Source organism: Chanodichthys erythropterus, chromosome 4, assembly GCF_024489055.1.
Source record: "Chanodichthys erythropterus isolate Z2021 chromosome 4, ASM2448905v1, whole genome shotgun sequence".
Lineage (NCBI taxonomy): Eukaryota > Metazoa > Chordata > Actinopteri > Cypriniformes > Xenocyprididae > Chanodichthys > Chanodichthys erythropterus.
Genome location: NC_090224.1, coordinates 7,152,928 through 7,174,672, shown reverse-complemented (window position 1 = coordinate 7,174,672; position 21,745 = coordinate 7,152,928). Strand labels below are relative to the sequence as shown.

The following is a 21,745-nucleotide window of genomic DNA, read 5'->3' as shown; positions in this document are numbered from 1 at the left end:
ACATCTTGTTCAGATACATGGTATCATGGATTCTAGCAAATACCAACAGATAAAAAAATCAAAACCTGACCGCTTCTGCTAGAAATCTTATAATGGGCTGTGGTTCAATCTTCAGTGAGGACAATGATCCAAAACAAATATCAAAATCAAAACAAAAATGTGTCACTGAGCACAAAATGAAGCTTCTGCCATGGCCAACCCAGTTCCCTGACATGAACTCTATAGAAAATGAGTGGGATGAACTCTGATTTCTTCTCAGGTGTTCTCCAAACTCATCAGGCATTATAGAAGACGATTCAGTGCTGTTATCTTGGGAAAAGGACATTGCAATAATTGGGTGCCAATAATTGTGGCCAACGTGAACTAGAGAAAAACATTTATTTCATAATGAGATTTTCCCCCCACTTTCAATTGTTTTCCTTCACTGAAAGGTTACAATTTTGTGATTTTTTTTTTAAATAAAAGATCAAAAAAACTCATACAGTTAATGGTTTATAAAGACAATGTCATAATTAGCTACATAGTCAAAAGGGAGACCCCTGGTTTGGCTTTCCAATTAAGTAAAATCTTAATGTTATACCAATGGCTTCCAACAGTTTGTGGAGTGCCCTTTTCCATATGAAATGTTTGAACACCTTTGAGATGAATTGGAACAGTGAGTCGAATGGCAGTGTCTGACCTCACGGTGTAAAAACCTGCATCCATGTTCCAAAATCTAGTGGAAAGCCTTCCCAGAGGAGCAGAACCTTTTAAGAAGTACACGATAATGAAAAATAAGTGTTCAACAAGCACATATTGTTGTGGTGTTAGGCTGTCCACATGCTTTTGGCCATACAAATGTTGTAATTGTAAAAAGGTGCAGGCTACCTAAAGCTCTGTGTGTTATTCAGCTCACATTCAGGTCTCTATGCCTGTTAGCATGAGGCTGAAGGGCTTGAGTAGAAAAGATTGAGCTCATTAAATGCCTCACTCTTCCTCACATCCTTTCTCTCTCTCCCTCCAACTCCTTCAGCACAGCCTCTTCAGGGGTGAAAAATCACAGCGAACACTGTGTAATTACAGTCTCCATGAAGGACACAAGAGGAGGCCCCCACAGGAAATGTGTATGTGCTATGCATTAAAAGGTGTGAGTGAACGTGTGTGCAAACACACACAAATTACAGAAAGAAATTATCACTGAGCATCATCACCATGTGTATGTTTAAATAGGGAAACACTATTAAATTAGAATTTTTGGCTAAATTGAGAAAATTTAACGCCAATAAGTATGTCTTACCAGCCTCTCCATATATAAATAAAATTATTACTAATATAGAAATTAACAATTTTTTTTATTAATAACACTGCAAAATAAATCATAATATAACAACATAATATGTGACCCTGGACCACAAAACCAGGCATAAGTCGCATGGGTATATTTACAGCATTAGCCAACAATACATTGTATTTTTTTTTTTTTTTTTTTTTTTGCTTTTGTGCTAAAAATCATTAGGATATTAAGTAAAGATCATGTTCCATGAAGACATTTTGAACATTTTCTACCATAAATATTTTTTTTGTGAGTGGATATGCATTGTTAAGGACTTCATTTGGACAACTTTAAAGGCGGTTTTCTCAATATTTAGATTTTTTTGCACTCTTAGATTCCAGATTTTCAAATAGTTGTATCTTGGCCAAATATTGTCCTATTCTAACAACGGCATAAAAAAGTGCAGCTACTGAATATTTCATATAATTGCTAAACATTTATAAAAGCATATATTCGTATGACATACTAGCTTATTTATTGAGCTTTCAGATGATGTATAAATCTCAATTTTTTAAAAAGAATGACCCTTATGACTGTTTTTATGGTCCAGGGTCACATATATTATAAATTATAACAAATATAATATGTATTACAAATATAATATGTTCTGAATGGCCAGTGGGATAAATAAACAAACAAGCAAAACAAACAAACAATATAAAGTAACCAGCAAGGCATTTTACTTTCTCACCAAAGCCATTTTTATTCTCATTTGGCACTTGTCGAGTGTTAATTTTGGACCCTGGAGTGTGAATGAGACAGAGAGACTGAGAATGAAAAAAGAGAGCTTGTAATAGGGGGCATAAGAGGTTGGAAAAAAATACTTGAGTGAGAGGAGGAGGGTTTTATTAAAATTAAACCTATGGAGACAAAGCCTTTTTTTTGCCCCCTCCTCCTCCACACACCTCACCTTTTCACACACACATACAGCGCATCCTCTAACATAAAGAGGAAACCCACGCCCACATGTAGGGCAGAGAGCCGCATTCACAGCGTCTGGCTGCACGACAAATGCTTTACAAGCTTCTTATGAAGCACAACACAGTCACACATACAAAAGATTGAGATATCAGTCAGGAGGGAACAGAGGTGAGTGACCAGAGTGGGAGAAAAGCAGCATGGTAGAGTGAGCTCCGATACGCTAGGCTGGGCTTTTTCCAGATGCACCCACCTGTTAAATCTCCCTTCCCTGCCCTGCAGTGAGCAGTCTCTCTCTCGATTTGCTATTACTGCAGGTGATGTTTTAGGGTTGCAGCTGAGAGCAAACCAATGCACTGTGGTTACTAAAGCACTTTTACAACCTTAATGATGCATACTTAGGTGTTGAACAATGAAGCAGCACATTAGAGGTATAGTTCACTCAAAAATACAATTTCTATCATAATTTACTCATCCTCGTGTCATTTCAGTATTTCTTTCTTTTATAGAATCAAACACAACTTTGAAAAATATCTCAGTGTTGTTTTGGCAATACAGTGAAAATCAGTTAGGTTCAGTGTTGTTTTGGTATGGACAAAATCAACTTAAATATTCTTAAAAAATATATTATTTTGTGTTTTTCAAAAGACAGAAGGGCATACGGGTTTAAAAAGACTTGAGGGTGAATAAATATGGACAGAATTTACATTTTATTGGACAAAACCCTGGGAATCAAACCCACATTCTTGGGCTGCAAACACCAGTTAAACTGCACATACCCTACAGAAAAACAAATGTAATGGTAAATGAGCAACTCAAAAGAGTCCACTATACTTACAGTTCTCTCCAATCCATTATCTCAGTTCAGAGGTCATATCAGCACAGCAGTGAGAAAAGCAGCTTTTTAACTTGTTCATTCCAGACCCCGGTAAGAGCACTCCACGGCTCCCGGCACGTGTGAGAGCAAGGCGGGGCGGGTGCGGAAGGCGTGCTGGAGATGGGGGACTAGAGGTGTCTGCTGGAGGACGGGGCGATGTGATTACTGTCACTGTCATCAGGGGTCCACTTCATGCAAATTCCCAGACGAGGAAGTGGATACAGGTGCGGCAAGATGCGAGAGGCAAGAAGCAGATGTCAGAAACGCTCATGATGACCCCCAAAAGTTTTCTGCGGCACGGACGGGTAAGTAGCGCTCCTGCAGTGAAGCATTTTCCGCCACGCTGTACTTCCACGGAGCACGTCACCAACGGTTGACTTCTCAAAGTTTAGCTCTTCCGTTCACCTGTCGGAAACTGATGTGTTTGTAACCCAAAACTGCAATCAACTTTTCATGTTTCTTTTCCACTTCCCTCCAAGGTAGCCCTCACTTCACCTCTGCATCGAGGCTGGGCGGGGGCACATCATCCCTCTCTCCTGCGTTCCTTTCCTCCGCTCTTTGCGTTCCTCTCTGCCACTAGCCCATTGACGGAACTCCCAGGGAAGACAGAGGAAAAGGCAAATCCCCTGGGATGAGGGGAAAAAAAAGTCGATTCCTGCTTCTGCTGTTGCTGGGAAACCCTGGCAGAAGTCCAACGGTCCTCTCCGTCTACTCTCCGCGTCTCTCCCTCAATCTGGTGAGTCGCTCTCACCTTCTCCCTCTCGCTTTGCTGCACTCGCTCTCTCCCTCTCCTCTCCTCAGCCCAGCCCCCTTTCCATTCCCCTCCCAGACACAGTGTCAGTACACAGCTGCTGTGCAAAGCGCCACTGATAGGCAGCATGCTCCACACACACTTGTCTGCGCACGCACACACACATTCTCTCTTTCAATCACACGAACACACTTCGCTGACGTGCAAAGCATGCACTTTCACACACACTGGCATGAATACTTCATGAGTGCTGAGGAGCCCCCTTTCCTCATTCTGCTGGACTTCAAAGAGACTGAGTTAGTGTGTGTGGAACAGAAGCAAGGAAACAGTATAATAAGTGTCTTCCTGCTCTTACACATGTCAATCTGTTTCCTATTATTAACATAACAAAAAGAGAGCAAAGATGAAGATGAAACTTATTACAGATGATATTCTGACAACTGTGTGAAAATCTATCTAATTTGTACTTCTACATTTGTTTTTGCCATACAGTGAAAGCAAAACAACGTTGAACCCCTTTGACTTTCATTGTATGGACAAACAAAACAAAACACTGAAGAAGAAATAAAATCATACTGATTTGGAATGAAATGAGGGTGACTGAATTGTCGTTTTTGAGTGAACTGTTCCTTTTAGGATGGTGATTAGCAGAATACAAATAAGGTCTGGTTAGATGAATGGATGGCAGCACTGGTAGATAAATCAATGGCGCAAGATAAAACAAACAGGTGTGCTGCGAGATGTTAATGAGGACATTAGCCCGCAAGCGAAGCTACAGACCTCCACTGCTTCACTAATAGTCAGAAAACAATGCTGTTAACTATTAACTATGCAGACCCAGCCTTTAGGTGCTTGGGGAAAACAAGAGTGCCAATTAACATGTAATATTTATGTGTGTGTGTGTGTGTGTGTGTGTGTTTGGGATGATGAATTGGTGAATGAGGTGGAATGAAAGAAGAGAGATGTTCTGTTCCAGCAGAAAGTATGACATATAGCCTTGCAGGACTTTGTCCAATAGTAGATTCACCTGCTCTGAGTCGCCATTCCCTCAACAATATGTAATATGGCCATCGGTCAAGCTGACAATGCAATAAACTCAGATAACTCTGTGTTTGCAGGTGGGTGAGAGTTTGTTTCAGTGTCTCTCCAAACTCGAATCTTTCCAAAAAAGTATTGGTCTTTTCAGTTTTTGAGTTTTAAAAAGGATTCAAATTCTAGCGTTTTTGTCTTTTTGTGACAAAATGTTTAAATGCCAACTGTTTTTAGCATGATATATGTTTGGCAATGGTTCTTTTAACCCTTAAAGATGGAGTGTGTAGCTTTTCAATTTCTTTAAACAACCATGTAGGAAGACGCATCATGGCTATATTCCAGGATGACAATGTCAAGACAGGGTTAAAATTGTGAAAGAATGGTTCAGAGAGCATGAAGAATCATTTTCACACATTAATTGGCACCTCTGAGTCCAGACCTTAACCTCATTGAAAGTCTTTGGGATGTGCTGGAGTAGACTTTACAGAGTGCTCACCTCTTGCATTGTCAATACAAGATCTTGGCCAAAAATCGATGCACCTCTCGATGGAAATAACATCACAACATCTATTTCCATTGAGAGGTGCATCATTTTTTTGGCCAAGATCTTGTATTGACAATGCAAGAGGTGAGCTCTCTGTAATGTCTCCTCCAGCACATCCCAAAAACTTACAATGAGTTTAAGGTCAGTGCCAATTCATGTGTGAAAATGATTCTTCATGCTCCCTCCCAACAATTCTTTCACAATTTGAGCCTGATGAATCCTGGAATATGGCCATGATACATCTTAATACATGGTTGTTTGAGAAATAAAAAGCTACACACTCCATCTTTAAGGGTTAAAAGAACCGTTGCCAAACATAACAGGCTAGAAAAATAATAATCACTGTAATAATAATCCAGTCATAGATTCTTAAAGGGATAGTTCACCCAAAAATGAAAATTTGATGTTTATCTGCTTACCCCAAGCGCATCCAAGATGTAGGTGACTTTGTTTCTTCAGTAGAACACAAATGATGATTTTTAACTCCAACTGTTGCTGTCTGTCAGTCAAGTAATGGGAACTCGAACAATAAGAGTCGAAAAAATGTGCATAGAAAAATCCAAATTAAACCCTGCGGCTCATGATGACACATTGTTGTCCTAAAACACGAAACGATCAGTTTGTGTGAGAAACCGAACAGTATTTAAATCATTTTTTACCTACACTATGTCCAACTGCTTTCAGCATTCGCTTAGTGAGGTCTGATCGCGCTCTGACAATGTCAGTGATGTCTAGCACTCATTAAAGTATATGTGCAAGACATCACTGCCATTGTCAGAGCACGATCAGACCTCACCAAGTGAATGCTGAACACAGTTGGACATTGTGGTGTATTAGAGGTAAGAAATGATACAAATACTGTTCGGTTTCTCGCACAAACCGATCATTTTGTGTCTTAAGACATCAATTTGTCGTCACGAGCCACAGGGTTTAATTTGGATTTGTCTGTGCATGTTTTTCTTGACTCTGTTCGAGTTCCTATTCACTCGCATTATTTGACTGACAGATGGCAACGGCTGGAGTTAAAAATCATCATCGACTTTTTTTTGGCCGGGCAGTGTATATTTAAAAGGCAAAAAAAAAAAAAAAAAAGATTAACCCTTCAAAAATCATTTGAATATACTAATTTGGTGTTCAAGAATAATTTCTTATTGTTATCAGTGTTAAAAACAGTTGTGCTGCTTAATATTAACTGACTTTTGAACAATAGTGTACATGCATTCAAATTGTAAATAAGGTAAATTTTGATTTCATGCTGACAAGTTGCATCTTGCCCACTGTAGTCTCGTCATTGCAAGCAAGAGCCAACTTTGCAGCTTGGTCATTAGCTGAGACAGACTTTAGATTACTAAAGGACAATTTGCCACCAACCTCTCTAATCCCCTTACAACCTATATCTTGAAGCTCATTATGTGACTAGACGTATAACACATCCTTAATTCCCCCACTTCATTCCTCTCACTTATTTTCTTTGCTTCAGTCTCCTTGAATCATTCAACTGTTCAAGAAAATCCTAAGCAAACCATAGCAGCAGATCAATCTAAAACTGAAAAATCAGGTGTCCTCACCTGTGTCATGCAATCAGAGATTTCTGCAGCTGAAAAAGAAGAATAGGCAAGAAGTCTTTGACCCAAAACCCTCAATATGGCAGTATCAAACTTTTTGCTATGAGTTATATATCAAATATCAAATTCTGTTGTGAAACTCTAGATGACACAGGCCGGGTCCTTAACACAACCTGATGATATTTACATCATTAACTACATGTTAATGATGTAAATATTACATCTTACTACATCTTACATGCTCGCAGCACCACATTGGTGTATGTACTGGCTGTAGCAAGTACCTGTACTTGCTCTGCAGCAGCAGCAATAATCTACAATATCACCAATAATCAACAGCAGCAGCAGCAGTGTAGCAGATCTATTCCACCAAGACCAAATACATTAACATTGTCATATCCACTACCATGTTAAAAATCTTCAGAGAGTTGTCATGATAGAAATATGTTTGACAAATTTCCACACTGAATCAATATAAGGCAAGTCGACATTGGAAAGAAATTTTAAATAACTTTGAGAATTTGTCTAGTTGTCTCTATATGGACTCAAAAGCTGCTGTTAAACTGAAGATTACTGCTGAAGACCTCTAGCAAAGTTGACCAGAGCTGACCCGTCGAGGTATGGACTCCACTAGACCCCTGAAGACGTGCGGTGGTATCTGGCACCAAGATGTTAGCAGCAGATCCTTTAAGTCCTGTAAGTTGCGAGGTAGGGCCTCCATGGATCGGACTTGTTTGCTCAGTACATCCCATAGATGCTTGATTGGATTGAGGTCTAGGGAATTTGGAGGCCAAGTCAACACCTCAAACTATTCCTGAACCATTTTTGCTTTGTGGCAGGGCGCATTATCCTACTGAAAGAGGCCACAGCCACCAGGGAAACCACCGTTTCCATGAAAGGGTGTACATGGTCTGCAACAATGCTTAGGTAGGTGGTACGTGTCAAAGTAACCTCCACATGGATGGCAGGACCCAAGGATTCCCAGCAGAACATTGCCCAAAGCATCACACTGCCTCTGCTGGCTTGACTACTTTCCATAGTGCATCCTGGTGCCATGTGTTCCCCAGGTAAGTGATGCAGACACACCCGGCCATCCACGTGATGTAAAAGAAATCAGACCAGGCCACCTTCTTCTATTGCTCCGTGGTCCAGTTCTGATGCTCACATGCCCACTGTTGGCGCTTTCTGCAGTGGTAAGAGGTAAGCAAGGGCACCCTGACTGGTCTGCGGCTATGCAGCCCCACATGCAACAAAATGCGATGCACTGTGTATTCTGACACCTTTCTATCAGAACCAGCATTAACTTCTTGAGCAATTTGAGCTACAGTAGCTCGTCTGTTGGATCAGACCACACGGACCAGCCTTCGCTCGCCACATGCATCAGTGAGCCTTGGCCGCCCATGACCCTGTTGCTGGTTCACCGCTGTTCTTTCCTTGGACCACTTTTCATAGATACTGACCACTGCAGACCAGGAACACCCCAGAAGAGCTGCAGTTTTGGAGATGCTCTGACCCAGTCGTCTAGCCCACTAGCTTATGCTTGCCCATTTTTCCTACTTCTAACACATCAACTTTTAAAGATAAAATGTTCACATGATGCCTAATACATCCCACCCACTAACAGGTGCCATGATGAAGAGATAATCAATGTTATTCATTTCACCTGTCAGTGGTCATAATGTTTTACCTAATCGGTGTATAACGTGATTTTGATTTAAAATGCATTAGTAAATGTTGATAAAAATGAATATGAACAAAGATTAATAAATGCTGTACACTATAAGTTAATGTTACCTAGTGTTAGCAAATGAGACCTTATTAAAGTGTTGCCAAACATACTACAAAACAGACAAAAATAAATTAAAATTAAAAATAAAAATAATTTAAATAAATAAATAAAACACAAAAACAAGCATGCACATGGTATCTCTAAGTCTTCGTGTCCTACAATGTACAATATGTTGGTGGCATTGTTATTTAACATAATTCTGCACAGTGTTTGGTATTACCTCACAATGCATATGTGACTGAACAAGGCTAATCCGCTATGCTGTTTCTTTCCTTTAAATCTCAGCGAATATACTCAATCTCTTAAATTATGAATACGAAGTCCTCCTCTTTAGTCCTGGCATGCAGGGTTTCTTTCATTTCGACTATATTCCCTTGGTTAGAATCAGCATGAAGCCACTGATTCATATATGACACACCATTGAGAGGCTTCAATGCCTATGGCTAGAAAAAGATCAGCTTAAAGGGCACTGGGGCTCAATAATTGCTGTGAAATCTAAATGGTGTACCCAAAACACCACGACATCACTCAACACCTTCTACATCTTCCCGACACCTGTGTTACCTGCTGAGCCGCCATGCTCTCACTCGTTCAGCTCTTTGTCTTAATGTTGTATGGCAGCTGCTTTGAGCTCCCGTCATTATTGACTTCTGTTTCATGAATTGTGCACTGCGACCTTGCCCTGAGGTACACGAGAGCCTTTGTCATGTAGTGCCAGGGGGCATTACCTCCACAAATTATGAGGCAGCTCTTTAACAGCATGCTAGCACATCTGAGTTTGTTGCCGACTATTAGCACGCACTCATTTTGATTCAGCCTGGCAGAACATATTCTGATTCTGTTTGCTGGCAGAGGATGAAAACAATAAAAAGATAAAGTAGAAGCCACTAGGAGCCGATTCCAATCAAACATTCACGTTCAATATTGTGGCTAACAACAGGTTGAGCAGATATCAGGAGCTACCGGGGCTCAGCTGCTTCAAGGACATGGCAGCTCTACTGATCGAAACCCTGAATCCCCCCGTTTCCCCCTTAGACATAATATGGAGAAGGGGGAGTTCAGTCAGTGGGGTGGAGGCACAGCCCCTTTTCATTTTCAAAGGAATACTGCCCGACTGGAAAACATCAAATAGTCCAGCTCAGAGACTCAAGGATCGACTCTGTCAATATCTGCCTGCCATGTGTTCTTTATTGTTTTTCCTCCCTCTTTTTCTACCCTTTTGAATGACAATGAATAGCTACTGTATGCATGAAAAAACCTCTTGAAAGGAGGTCAAAATGCAAAAAAGAGGTGGTTAAAAATGAAAAGCAGGTAATCTCCAGTGATCTTATTAGCATTCATCTATAATGGCATGGGGTGTGAAATGAGAGAGGCAGGTTTAAGGGGATGCCTCAAAATCATTAGAGGACATAAAAAGTGTGAATTACAAAGAGTGAGACAAAAAATAAATAAATAATTTTTAAATTTAAAAACCTGAATAAGGCCAGACTGTTTTTTTTTTTTTTTTTTTAAGGAATAGATCACTGAAAAAAGGATAATTTACTCCCCCTTATGTTGACTTTCTTCTGTGAAACACAAAAAGACATTAATTTTTTTTTTTTTTTTCCATTTAATTAAAGTTTTTTGGACCCATTTACTTACATTGTGTGAACACAGAAGAAAGAAAGACATTCAGGTTTGGAACAACAAGAGGGTAAATTACAGTCAAACCAAAAATTATTCAGACAGTTTTGATATTTTTGATATATTTTTACTAGTGGGTGCAGGACACTATAGTTCATTTATGTAAGTGAGGATAGCAAAATAAAGTAAACTGTGACATATTATACCCAAAAGTTCTTCATACAGTGGACTACCAGTAAAATTGATAAAAATTTGGAACCAAAAATTATTCACACACCTGATCATGTTTTCCATCCACATAAACTAAATCAGAATCGATTCACCATGTGATTTCAAATTGGCTCCATCAAAACAAAATAACTTTTATATGGTTGGAGTCTTATGTGAGTTACATGATTTTAAACACATTTTTTCAAAAGTACTATTCATTTCATGTGTCAAACGTTTTTTATGAGGAAAAATTACAGGAAGTGTCCCTTTAAAGGGATACTCCACCGTTTTTTCATATTAAACTAGGTTATTCCCTTAACTAAGACGAGTTGATACATACCTCTCTCGTCTCAGTGCGTGCACTAAATCGTTCTGTCTTGCGGCGAAACTTTGTTAGCACTTAGCTTAGCCCAGTTCATTCAATAGGGGCCAAGCAGAGAAGCTACCAAACACCTCCACGTTTTCCCAATTTAAATACAGTTACTCGAGTAGTGTAACTCGACCTAGGACGGTGAAACAAAACAAAACGTTGCGCTTTTCTAAGCGTGTAAAATGGATAACTATATTGTATGGCGGAATACCATAGCAAGTGCTCGGGAGTAATATCTTCACTCGTGAAAAGTCCTCTCACCGACCTCTCACGAGTGAAGATATTACTGCGCCAAGTCAAAGTGCTCCCGAGCACTTGCTATGGTATTCCGCCATACATTTTACACGCTTAGAAAAGCGCAACGTTTTGTTTTGTGTCACCGTCCTAAGTCGAGATACACTACTCGAGTAACTGTATTTAAATGGAAAAACGTGGAGGTGTTTGGTAGCTTCTCTGCTTGGCCCCTATTGAATGAACTGGGCTAAGCTAAGTGCTAACAAAGTTTCGCCACAAGACAGAGCGATTTAGTGCACGCACTGAGACGAGAGAGGTATGTATCAACTCGTCTTAGTTAAGGGAATAACCTAGTTTAATATGAAAAAACGGTGGAGTATCCCTTAAATACTCTACTTGGTGAAGTACAGGAAAGTTTTGGCTGGTAATAATTCATAGCATTTTCTTTATGATTCTTGAAATACTTTCCCCTCCAATACTGTTTTGCCCTTTAAAAGCTGACCTGGGAAAAAAAGCTTTGCTGCACTTGTGTAAGCAATTCATTGTCTTTCTTTTCCTTTTTCTCTCACTTTCACAGTCTGTGTTGAGATGTTTCCACTTTTGCTCAATCTGAAGTTTTTATGTCTCTCTCTCTCTCTCTCTCGCCATCTCTCTCTCCATCTCTGTCAGCTGTTTTCTGAGTGTCATTGTTCCACACACTCGCAGACTGATGTTTAATTACCACATGCCTTTACATACAAATAAACACACATGCGCGCACACACACACACACCTGTGTGAGTACAGCGCTGTCAGGCAGCGTTGGTGCTCAAAGCACCTGAGAATATTCTCTCTGTAAATAGCATTTTAAACAGACTTCATGTCATGAGCTACTTACTGCGCTAGAACGAGGGTTGAGGAAGGAGTGAGGGAGCAAGGCAAAACAAGGCTGGAGAAACAAGGATGACAGGGAGTGATTGTAGAGAGAATTGAGCGAATGAGAAACAAAAATAGAGTGATGGGTGGAAATAGAGAGAGAATACAAGCTCTTTCTCATCAGACTTTTAAAATTACTTATTCAGCTCCATCTCTCTGCAAACAAACTGGGTCATGGACTGAAACTTTGGCCCAGAATAATCACCACAGTCAGCCAGACCGAGGACATGGCTGTATGCCATGAAAACAACAACAAAACACACTCAACCTGAGGAACAAAAGCTGCCACATAACCTGCATACTGATACACACATATACAATATGTCCTCATCAGTAACATGAAGAGAGACAAGAATGAGATGAATTCATAAAAGTAATGCTAAATGTTAACTATGCTAAATGCTAATAATAAAGTACAACTAAGCATATCATCAATCATCATTAGGGTTGTAAATTAAATAGGCTTATCAGTCTTTAAAATGAAGGTGAAAACTCTTCCCATACCTTTTGGCTATTAATGTCAAAGGCCACAATATTAAATTATTTTAGTGCTAATTCATGTCACTTGGAAGAAGCTAGCCAAATTAGCCAAAACTATGCATAAAAAAAATGAAAGAAAACATGAAAAATGTGCTATTTATTAAGTTGGCTTGAAAAAGCCAACTTACTGTAACGCTATTTAAACTTATTATTATTCTTCTGAGACCAACTCTATCTCCTCCTAGAGCAGGGATGGACAACTCCGGTCCTGGAGGGCCAGTGTCCAGCAGAGTTTAGCTCCAACCCTGATCAAACACACCTGAACCAGCTAATCAAGGTCTTTAGGATTAGTAGAAAGTTTTTGTTAGAGTTTTTATCAGGGATGGAGATAAACTCTGCAGGACACTGGCCCTCCAGGACCAGAGTTGTCCATCCCTGTCCTAGAGCTTTAACTCTATAGACCTTTTCAGCGCTGCGCTCGTTGTCTTTTGACTTCCGGCTTGTATTTCCACAGCGATCTTATGTATTTATGAATGAACTGCTCATTTTAAAATCTTCCCGGTCTACTGCATTTGTTAAGACATCTGCTTTAAACATTACAATGCTCATGATAACTTTCATTAACTCTACAACACGTAAATCCACTTCACCAGCGATGCCATAGAAATATACAGGGCTACCGCGAAAACGGAAGTTCAAAGACAATATTCTAAAGATGGCGGCGCGCATGTTTCTCTGGAAAATAAGGTCTATAAACTCCAAACTCGGGTCAGACCTTCAGACTGTTGTTAACTTAGTTGCTATATCTTTTTTAACTGATCCGACTTGGAAACTTGGAAAAATCCCATCGACTTTCATTGAACTTGGCTGATCTGAACATTCCGTCCAACTGTCAAAATTCAAATTCAAACACACATACTCAATTAAACTGCCATTCCTATTTCTGAGCCATTTAAACTCTTTCAAACTCATTTAATCTATCTATCAAACTAAATCTATCTATCAAACTAAATCTATCTATCAAACTAAATCTATCTATCAAACTATCTATCTATCTATTATCTATCAACACCCTAGCAAGCACCCAGAGTACCCTAGCAACTGCATAGCAACACCCTAGCAACCACCCCGAGTACCCTAGCAACCGCATAGCAACACCTTAGCGACCACTCTGAATACCCTAGCAACCGCGTAGAAACACCTTAGCAACCGCGTAGCAACACCTTAGCAACCACCCGAGTAGCCGAGCAACTGCATAGCAACACCCTAGCAACCACGCAGAATACATTAGCAACTGCATAACAACACCTTAGCAACCACCCAGAGTACAATTGCAACCATGTAGCAAAACCTTAGCAACCACCCCAAGTACCCTAGCAACCGTATAACAACACCCTAGCAACCACCCAGAATACCCTAGCAAACCGTATAGCAACACCCTAGCAACCACACAGAATACCTTAGCAACCGCATAGAAACACCTTAGCAACCACCCCGAGTACCTTAGCAACCGCATAGCAACACCTTAGCAACCACCCTGAGTACCCTAGCAACCACATAACTATCAAAACTACTTAACTAAAACTTTCAAACTGAGAACTTTTAAAACCATTTCAAACTTTCTGGGCCGTTTTTTTCAAGCCAACTTAAAGTTTGTCTTGACAAACTTTTTTATCTAGTTTTTTTATATTTATGAAAAGTTCAAAGTAAAGTTAATAAATATTAATATTTAATATTAATATAAATAAAAAGTGTGTAGTCCACATAATAATAAACACAATAGATAACACAATCAATATAAAACAAATACTCTTACTGTATATGCAAGACATGTTATTCTCATGATATACTGCAATCACTGTGCATTTTTGTACACCAAGTAACTCCGTTTGTTGAGGGAAAAGTTGAGCTTAGACAGCTGATGAAAAAAATATTCTTTTGAAATATTATGCAAAAGGTGCAATTTGATTGGACTAACCACATTTACACATTATTTGCAGCATTATACACAAAATGGTTTCGATTTCATGATAACTGTGAAAAATAAAAATTAAAATAGACTTTTTGAAAGGTTATTGAAAGTTCACTTGGCTCAGAAAAACAAAAACAAGATAAGCATAATGCAAAGTGATAAACAAAACAGAGAATAAGAAGCGTGCAGACTAGTAGTAAACAATGTCAGTTCATACTACAGACGCTTTGTATTTATACTGCTATGCAGCAGTAAATCTCGTTACATTGGATTTTGTGTTGAAGCTTCAATGCTCCGTCACAACAAATTTACATATAAGCTTTAGGTTTAGGAAGTTTTGCAGGCTATAACTTTTCCTAACCATGATAAGCTGACACATATAAAGTGCATATAGTATCACACACATGAGAGAGCTAGGTTATTGTCAAACCTAAAAGCTTTTGTTAAAAGCAGGTTACAGAACTTGTTAAAAGCAGAAATGCGTGTTCAGCCACATCAGTTACATGATGCATTCCCAACCCCTGCATTCATTACAAGCACTGTCATTCAGTGCAAACAGGTGTCGTCTCTGTTGTTCCCTGACGATTATGCATTTCAGCACAGCAGTCAGCAGGACAATAATGCGGTGCATGACTCCAGCAGATAATACACACTCAGCGTGCCGATGAAAGCCCATGGAAAAGCACATGAGAGAGCCCCTCAGTCACAAAGCGACATCAAAGCCGGGGAGAGACGGTCCCCATCTACGGGGATGGAGAAGCCACTCTGCTTTTATCTGTAAATCTTTAAAGGCGAGATTACAGCTGGCCTTCAGTCGTAAAAACCCACTTGTTCCTGGTACTTGCTTTTTGCACACCTCTGCACAATTCAGCAGCATCATGCATGTTGCGAAGTATATCACACACAATAAATGACACATATATGTTTGCCATAAAACATATCACTGATCTGCTTTATCCAGTAGTGATCCTAAAGGTCACAGGGCTGTTGATTGCAGGAGATAAGTGTAAAAATCCCTCCATCACAAAAGCTGAGTGTTTACCTCTTTACTTAAGGTTATGCTGTGCTATATCAGAAAATAAAAGCAACCTTATACCTGAAACCTCTGAGGCAAATCTGTGAGTGAGAAAGTGTGCGTGAGTCTATATCTGTTCTTACACTCCCTCTGGCGTGTTTACTAGACTGACACTTTCAAACAGATGAGAGGAAGGGAATCTGTCACAACAACCATCCTTGATCTGTATCTGTAAGGGAAACAACTGGGGTTAAAGGTCACTGAAGCTGCAGTATGCCTCTCCAGTGGGCTGTCTTGCTGCAGTGTGAACCTTGATTCGCACAGACACAAAGCTTGGATGGCTATTGGGAGCGCACTAGGAATTTGGCATGCTCTATATGGGTCATTCTCAAAAAATGTTGACTGTCAGACTAAATGAGTAACTTGAAAATTAATACATTACATGGGAAATTTTGAACATTTAAACAGCATTTTCTTACTATGAATTTTTTAATTATAATTTTTTTTATTTTTAAAGTTCAACATTTTTAACACCAATGACATGAAATCCATGGACAAACATTCTTTTAATTTATGAATAATACTAATGATAGATGATAGACTAATGAAGGCACCTGACAAATTAAAATATATTTAAATGTGCAAAACAAAATGAAAGTCAAATCCTAAATTTATGAACGAATAGTTTAGGGAAACGTTTGTCTAAGGGAAAAGAGTCATTTGTCTTCATACACATGACAGAACACGGAACAAACAAAACAAGTATATTTAAACATGGACACAACAGCAATCCATCTCCTCCTCCTCCTCCTCCCAGAACAAAGGCCATATTTAGAAAATTTGTTTTGGACACTCAAGCACAGAGGATCCATTTTCATAGCCTGCTAGCCAGAACCTAGCCAGGCGCCACCCATGTCCGAGCAGCAGCCAGAGCCCTCCGTGAACATCGAGACCCCAGAAGCTGATGTTGTCCCGGAGTTCGAATCAGTCAAGGTGTGTAAACCGGCAGCAACATCGGCCATTGAGGGCATATTAGTGGAGCTCATGGGGAGCGGGAGAGAGGAGCCCCTACCCCTATCCCACCACTGAGGTAAATTTGCCACTGGTCTCTGAATATTTGGAGGAATGTTTGGAAGAGGTTTTCCACCCTAAGATCTCCTGCGTCTCCTGTGTGGCCACCCAGCCTCCCTCTCCCGCCCCCTCCTCCAAAGTCTACCAGTTCTCCAGACCTGCCTTTGCTGGTTTCTGTCAGCCCCTCAGAGTTTCCTCAGCTGACTCCTTCATGTGCTGATGATCCAGTTCAGGTCTTCCAAAGCTTCCTTAGCAACGTCTCGGTCAGAGGATCCCCTGTCTCTGCCTCTAGTCATCGGGCCCCGGATTCCACCTCAGCCCTCTGACACAGCAGTTTCACCTTCGCGCAACGCTCCCTCAGCTCCACCACGGACTGTCATCCCTAAGGGTCCGCCGGGCTCCCTCGTCCTTCTGACCTCATCTCATTCCATCATCGCTCTGGCTCCACCTCGGACTTCCAGGTCAGTGGCTTTGCCTTGATCCTCCACCCCTCTGGCTTCACCGGGCTCCTCCTTCCCTCCGGTTCGGCCGGTCTCCGCCCTGGTCTGCCAAGCCCATGCCTGTGCTTCAGTCACACCCACCTACGGCTCCACCTTGTCCCTCCGGACTTTCAGCATCACCCTGGCTCTTTGGCTCTTTCTCACGGTCTCTGCTTCAGTCAGTTGTCCCCCTGGTTTCATCTGTACACCCCAGGTCTACATCAAGGCTCCTCCCTCCATCAGCTCCACCATGGACTGTTATCTCTGTTTTTGTTTTGTTTTGCCCCTCTCTAGCTCCACATCCTCCAGGAGCCCCTCCCTCCTTTGTACTCTTTTGTGGCGCAAGTATGCGCCTTTGGGGATGAGGAGCTACAGTCAGGGTTATGCACTGTCTAGTTAACTTCTGAGTTTTTATTCAGTCCTCATTGTTTTCTGTTTGCCTGCTTCTCTTTGCCTTGTTTGTTACCATAGTCATTAACGGAGTTATCCAGGTGGGATGCGTTATGTTAACAATCTCTGTGTGTATTTAAGCCCTCAGTTTTCTTAGTTCAGTGTTCTGTGCTGTCTAATTCATGTGATTGCGTTTCCCTGGTTTTGATTTATTAAAGACTATATTATTGAGTCATTCGTCTTCGTTAGCTATTTTACTGCAGCTACGCATGACACATTTTGAGAACGACCCATTTAAAGGAGTATAGTCATGTAAACTTACTGGTTGATCTGAGCTGATCCCATCCTGTCATTCCTCCCCAAAATGGCAACAGAATTTTTTTCCTCCAAGCAGTCTTTCCCATATCGGTTTTTTTTTTTTACTTCATCTCAACATTCATGACACAACACCCACATTTACAGTTTTTTGTGTGTACATTTAATTTTTCTCATCTATGATCCCATTCTGTTGTCAGTACAAACAATTGGTGAGCTAATAATTAGAAAAAGAGAATATATAAATATTCTGATTCAGTTTTAACAAAACATGCCTTCAATAAATAAAAAAGCAAAAGGGGTTCCTAAATTATATGTTTCTGATCACCTCTCTACCTCCTTTCTCATTATTATTTCGTCTTTTCTGCCTCTCTTTCTTTTACAACTGTGCAACCATGGCAACTTGCTTTTAAAGACACTGTGCAAGGTGTGAGCTCCAGGTGGAAGTCAAGGCCAGGGAGAGGACACAAGTTCTACCCCTGACAGTTGAGCTGCTCTGACTCGTATAATTGAGGAAAGGATGAAAACATTTTGCCATGAATATGCATATTTTGCCACAGGCAGTCTAAGCAATATTCAAAATGTCTATTTGTCAGTCATGCCTAATTTGCATAATGGCACATTCTTTCTTTCACTGGATTTTGGACTGACTAAGTATACTCACAAATCACTGCCAAAAGCTTCCCTTATGACCCACCTTATTTATCAACCACTGTGTGCACTGGCCATCAAAAAGACAGACATGCTTTTGCTGACAGTGCATACTAATTCACTAGATTTGGGTCAACTCAAATGGAAAAGATTAGCAGTAATCTCTAATGATGTGCACAGAAGCACAGGTCATACAGTGATCAGTGTCTAAAATCAATGGCATGACTAACTTAATGGCCAAGGCAAACCCCCTGGGGTGATGTCTGTCAGTCATTTACAGAAGGTGGTACTGAAGGTGGCGAGCAAGAGATGAGGAGCGCTGCTGTCAATAGGCTAATTGTATGCAGTGTCACATAGCTATTAGTGTCTCACACCTCTAAGCATCTCATTCTTTTCCCAGACATTTGGCCATGAAAACAAATTCCTGTTTGTGTTTATTAGGTGAGCCATTGTCGCTTGTTCCTTTGTCTTTTTTGTTGACCGAAATAATGATGACAAATAGAGAGACAGTATTCTGAATATCTGTCTCTTTATTCATGCTCCCCTGTGCACCTAAGAAAGTGCCTCCATTTTTTTGTTAGTATATTTATGTATATTTAGTGGGGACTGAGAGCACATTTGAAATCTGGGAATATAAAATCTAATTTAAACACAATTTTAACACATTTAAAAACCCAAAAAAGTTATGAAGATTTTTGTCTGCACTAATCCAATAAAAAAATGTAAAGACATTGACTATGAGAAGTTTTTTGTATATACGGTCAGATATTCCTGCTTCAGTTGAAGTACAAGATTCTCTTTGGATCATTTAAAGAATTTAATTGAAAATTAGAAATTGAAATTAAAAATGTAAATTTCTCAAATCAACTTTCCAAAAGGTTTCTAAATTGTAATTTAAAAATTCTACTAAAATAGGAAAAAAAAAAAAACACTTTTGGACCTCTTTCCAGAGAGAGTTAAATGCACACATCCTCTAAATGTTACACTAAACCATCAAGAACAATTTTTGGCAAATAATTTGTCTGCTACATCGCGGTTAACTATTATCCCTGCCGATACATGGACAATCCAGCTCTGAGACCCCTGCCATTTGGATTTTGCACTCTTTCTGACTGTTAAGCCTGATTGATCAATGACATTTCAACATTAGGTTGGAAAACTCTCAACATCGCTGCAGTCTCCACCAGTGCTGAGAAAGCATTGCTGTGACGCAACTGCCAGAGGCAATGGAGGATTCTGGGTCCTTGTGAGCAAGGGCCTGAAGAGGTGCTATGGGACTACGACATTGAAACTGGGATCCACTGAGCACGATTCGCTGAATTGATGGCTGTGCACTGAGTAAAACACATCCCCAACAGGCTTTTAGGCTTACCTGAGGAAGAATGAGGCTGCTGAGCTGGTTTGAGGTGCTGGTGGGATGGCTGGCTGGTCATGGTGGGTTGGTTTATGTCCTGATGGAGAAACCAAGGGTACAGCACTGGCCTGACTGGACCTGGAGGCTAGAGTTGCCAAACTGTCCTTCTCCATGGTAGGACTCTGTTGGGAAATAAATCACTATTAGAATGATAAAACAGTGTAGTAAATGTTCCTTTAAAGTCAGCATAAAAAACAGAAGTTGCATTTAGACTTTTCTTCTTTATTGTGACGTATATCTGAGTGAAACTTAATTGTAATGTTGCTGTGATCTCATGTGCATGAAGGTTGTCCCGTCCTCGTGCCAGTAACACATCATCAAAGAAGAAAAGAGATGTCGGTGCAAGAGAAAGGGGAAGTTATTTTGATTAAAGACTTTGAGTGCACATGAATTTAAGGGGTGGTTGATTATGATTTCACTTTTTTAACTTTAGTTATTGTGTGATGTTACTGTTAGAGCAGAAAAAACACCTGCAAAGTTACGAAGCTCAAAGTTTATTGCAAAGGGAGATATTTTATTTTAAAGAATTCTCTGTTTAAGGACTACCACAAACGGCTGGTAGGGACTACAATGAGTTTCATCCCGGCTTATTGACATCACTAACCCTAAAATAAACATAAACCCTGCCCCCAGGAACACCCAACAAAGGGGGCTAGGCCATGTTGGGCTGCTTTAGAGAAGAGGAAGAGTTGTTGTAGTACAGTGTTGTTGCCATGCCATCATTTTACGTCGGACTGCTTCACAAACTAGAGTCAATTTAACTCTGGATTTGCACAAAAGATTAACATGGCGACACATGCTAGTCGATGAGTTGAATCAACTCCACAGCAACTACATAAATTTATCCACTAACCATTCAGAAACGTCCAGATGCATTGTATAAGTTGTAACTTCTTCCTGAGTCTCTCCATAAATGTAAGGCTGAACACCGCTACTGACAAGATTCTCCAGCTTTTTTGTTGTTGAGCAACCAAAGTGTGAGCTGTTAAAGCTCCGCCCTCTTCTGGAAAGCTAGCTGGGAGCAGCAGCTCATTTGCATTTAAAGGGACACACAAAAACGGCATGTTTTTGCTCACACCCAAATAGGGGCAGATTTGGCAAGCTATAATAAATTATCTGTGGGGTATTTTGAGCTGAAACTTCATAGACACACTCTGGGGACACCAGAAACTTATGTTACATGTTGTAAAGGGGGCATTATAGGTCCCCTTAAAAAAAGTGAAGTGCACAAATAAATAATTTCTAATAAATACTGCAATATTCCATAAAAATAATAAGAAATGTTCATTTTGATTTCATGGTGACTTTAAAGGGATAGTTTACACGAAAATAAAAATTATAATTTTCTCACCCTCATGTCATTTCCAACCTGTATGCACAAAAAAAAAATGTACACAAAAAACAAGAACTTTTTTCCAAAAGATCTTCTTTTATGTTCCACAGAATAAAATCATACAGGTAAATGACAAACAGACTCTTCATTTTTGGGTGAACTATGACTAGGTATGAGATAAGGATGTGGAGTATGAGAACAGTGATGATCAAAGCAAATGAACCATCATAAGCATGTTTCTGTGGGACAAACATGAGATGGGTGGAGTTATGGAGCAGGCCGCAGTAGAATAAAGCATCAGATTTGCTCCTCAAAAACATTTTGACAACTTTTCCGACAATTTGAACAAGTAACTGTTTTACATACACCCTGAATATTTTGGTTTGTTCCAAAATGAAGCTAATCTCACACAGTTCTAGTGTGATATATGACATCGCTGAAAATTTGTTTTGAAATTATATTTTTCCAATGATGACAAAAAAAAA

General features: G+C 40.0%; 1 protein-coding gene across 1 annotated transcript in view; it reads right to left on the bottom strand.

Annotated features, from left to right (window-relative positions):
- Positions 1-21,745, bottom strand: part of kif26aa (kinesin family member 26Aa) — an 80,221-nt gene that overhangs the window by 26,025 nt on the left and 32,451 nt on the right. Inside the window, exon 4 of the mRNA XM_067383020.1 lies at positions 19,886-20,049. Coding sequence (XP_067239121.1) covers positions 19,886-20,049 — 164 coding nt within the window. The remainder of the gene's footprint in view (positions 1-19,885; positions 20,050-21,745) is intronic.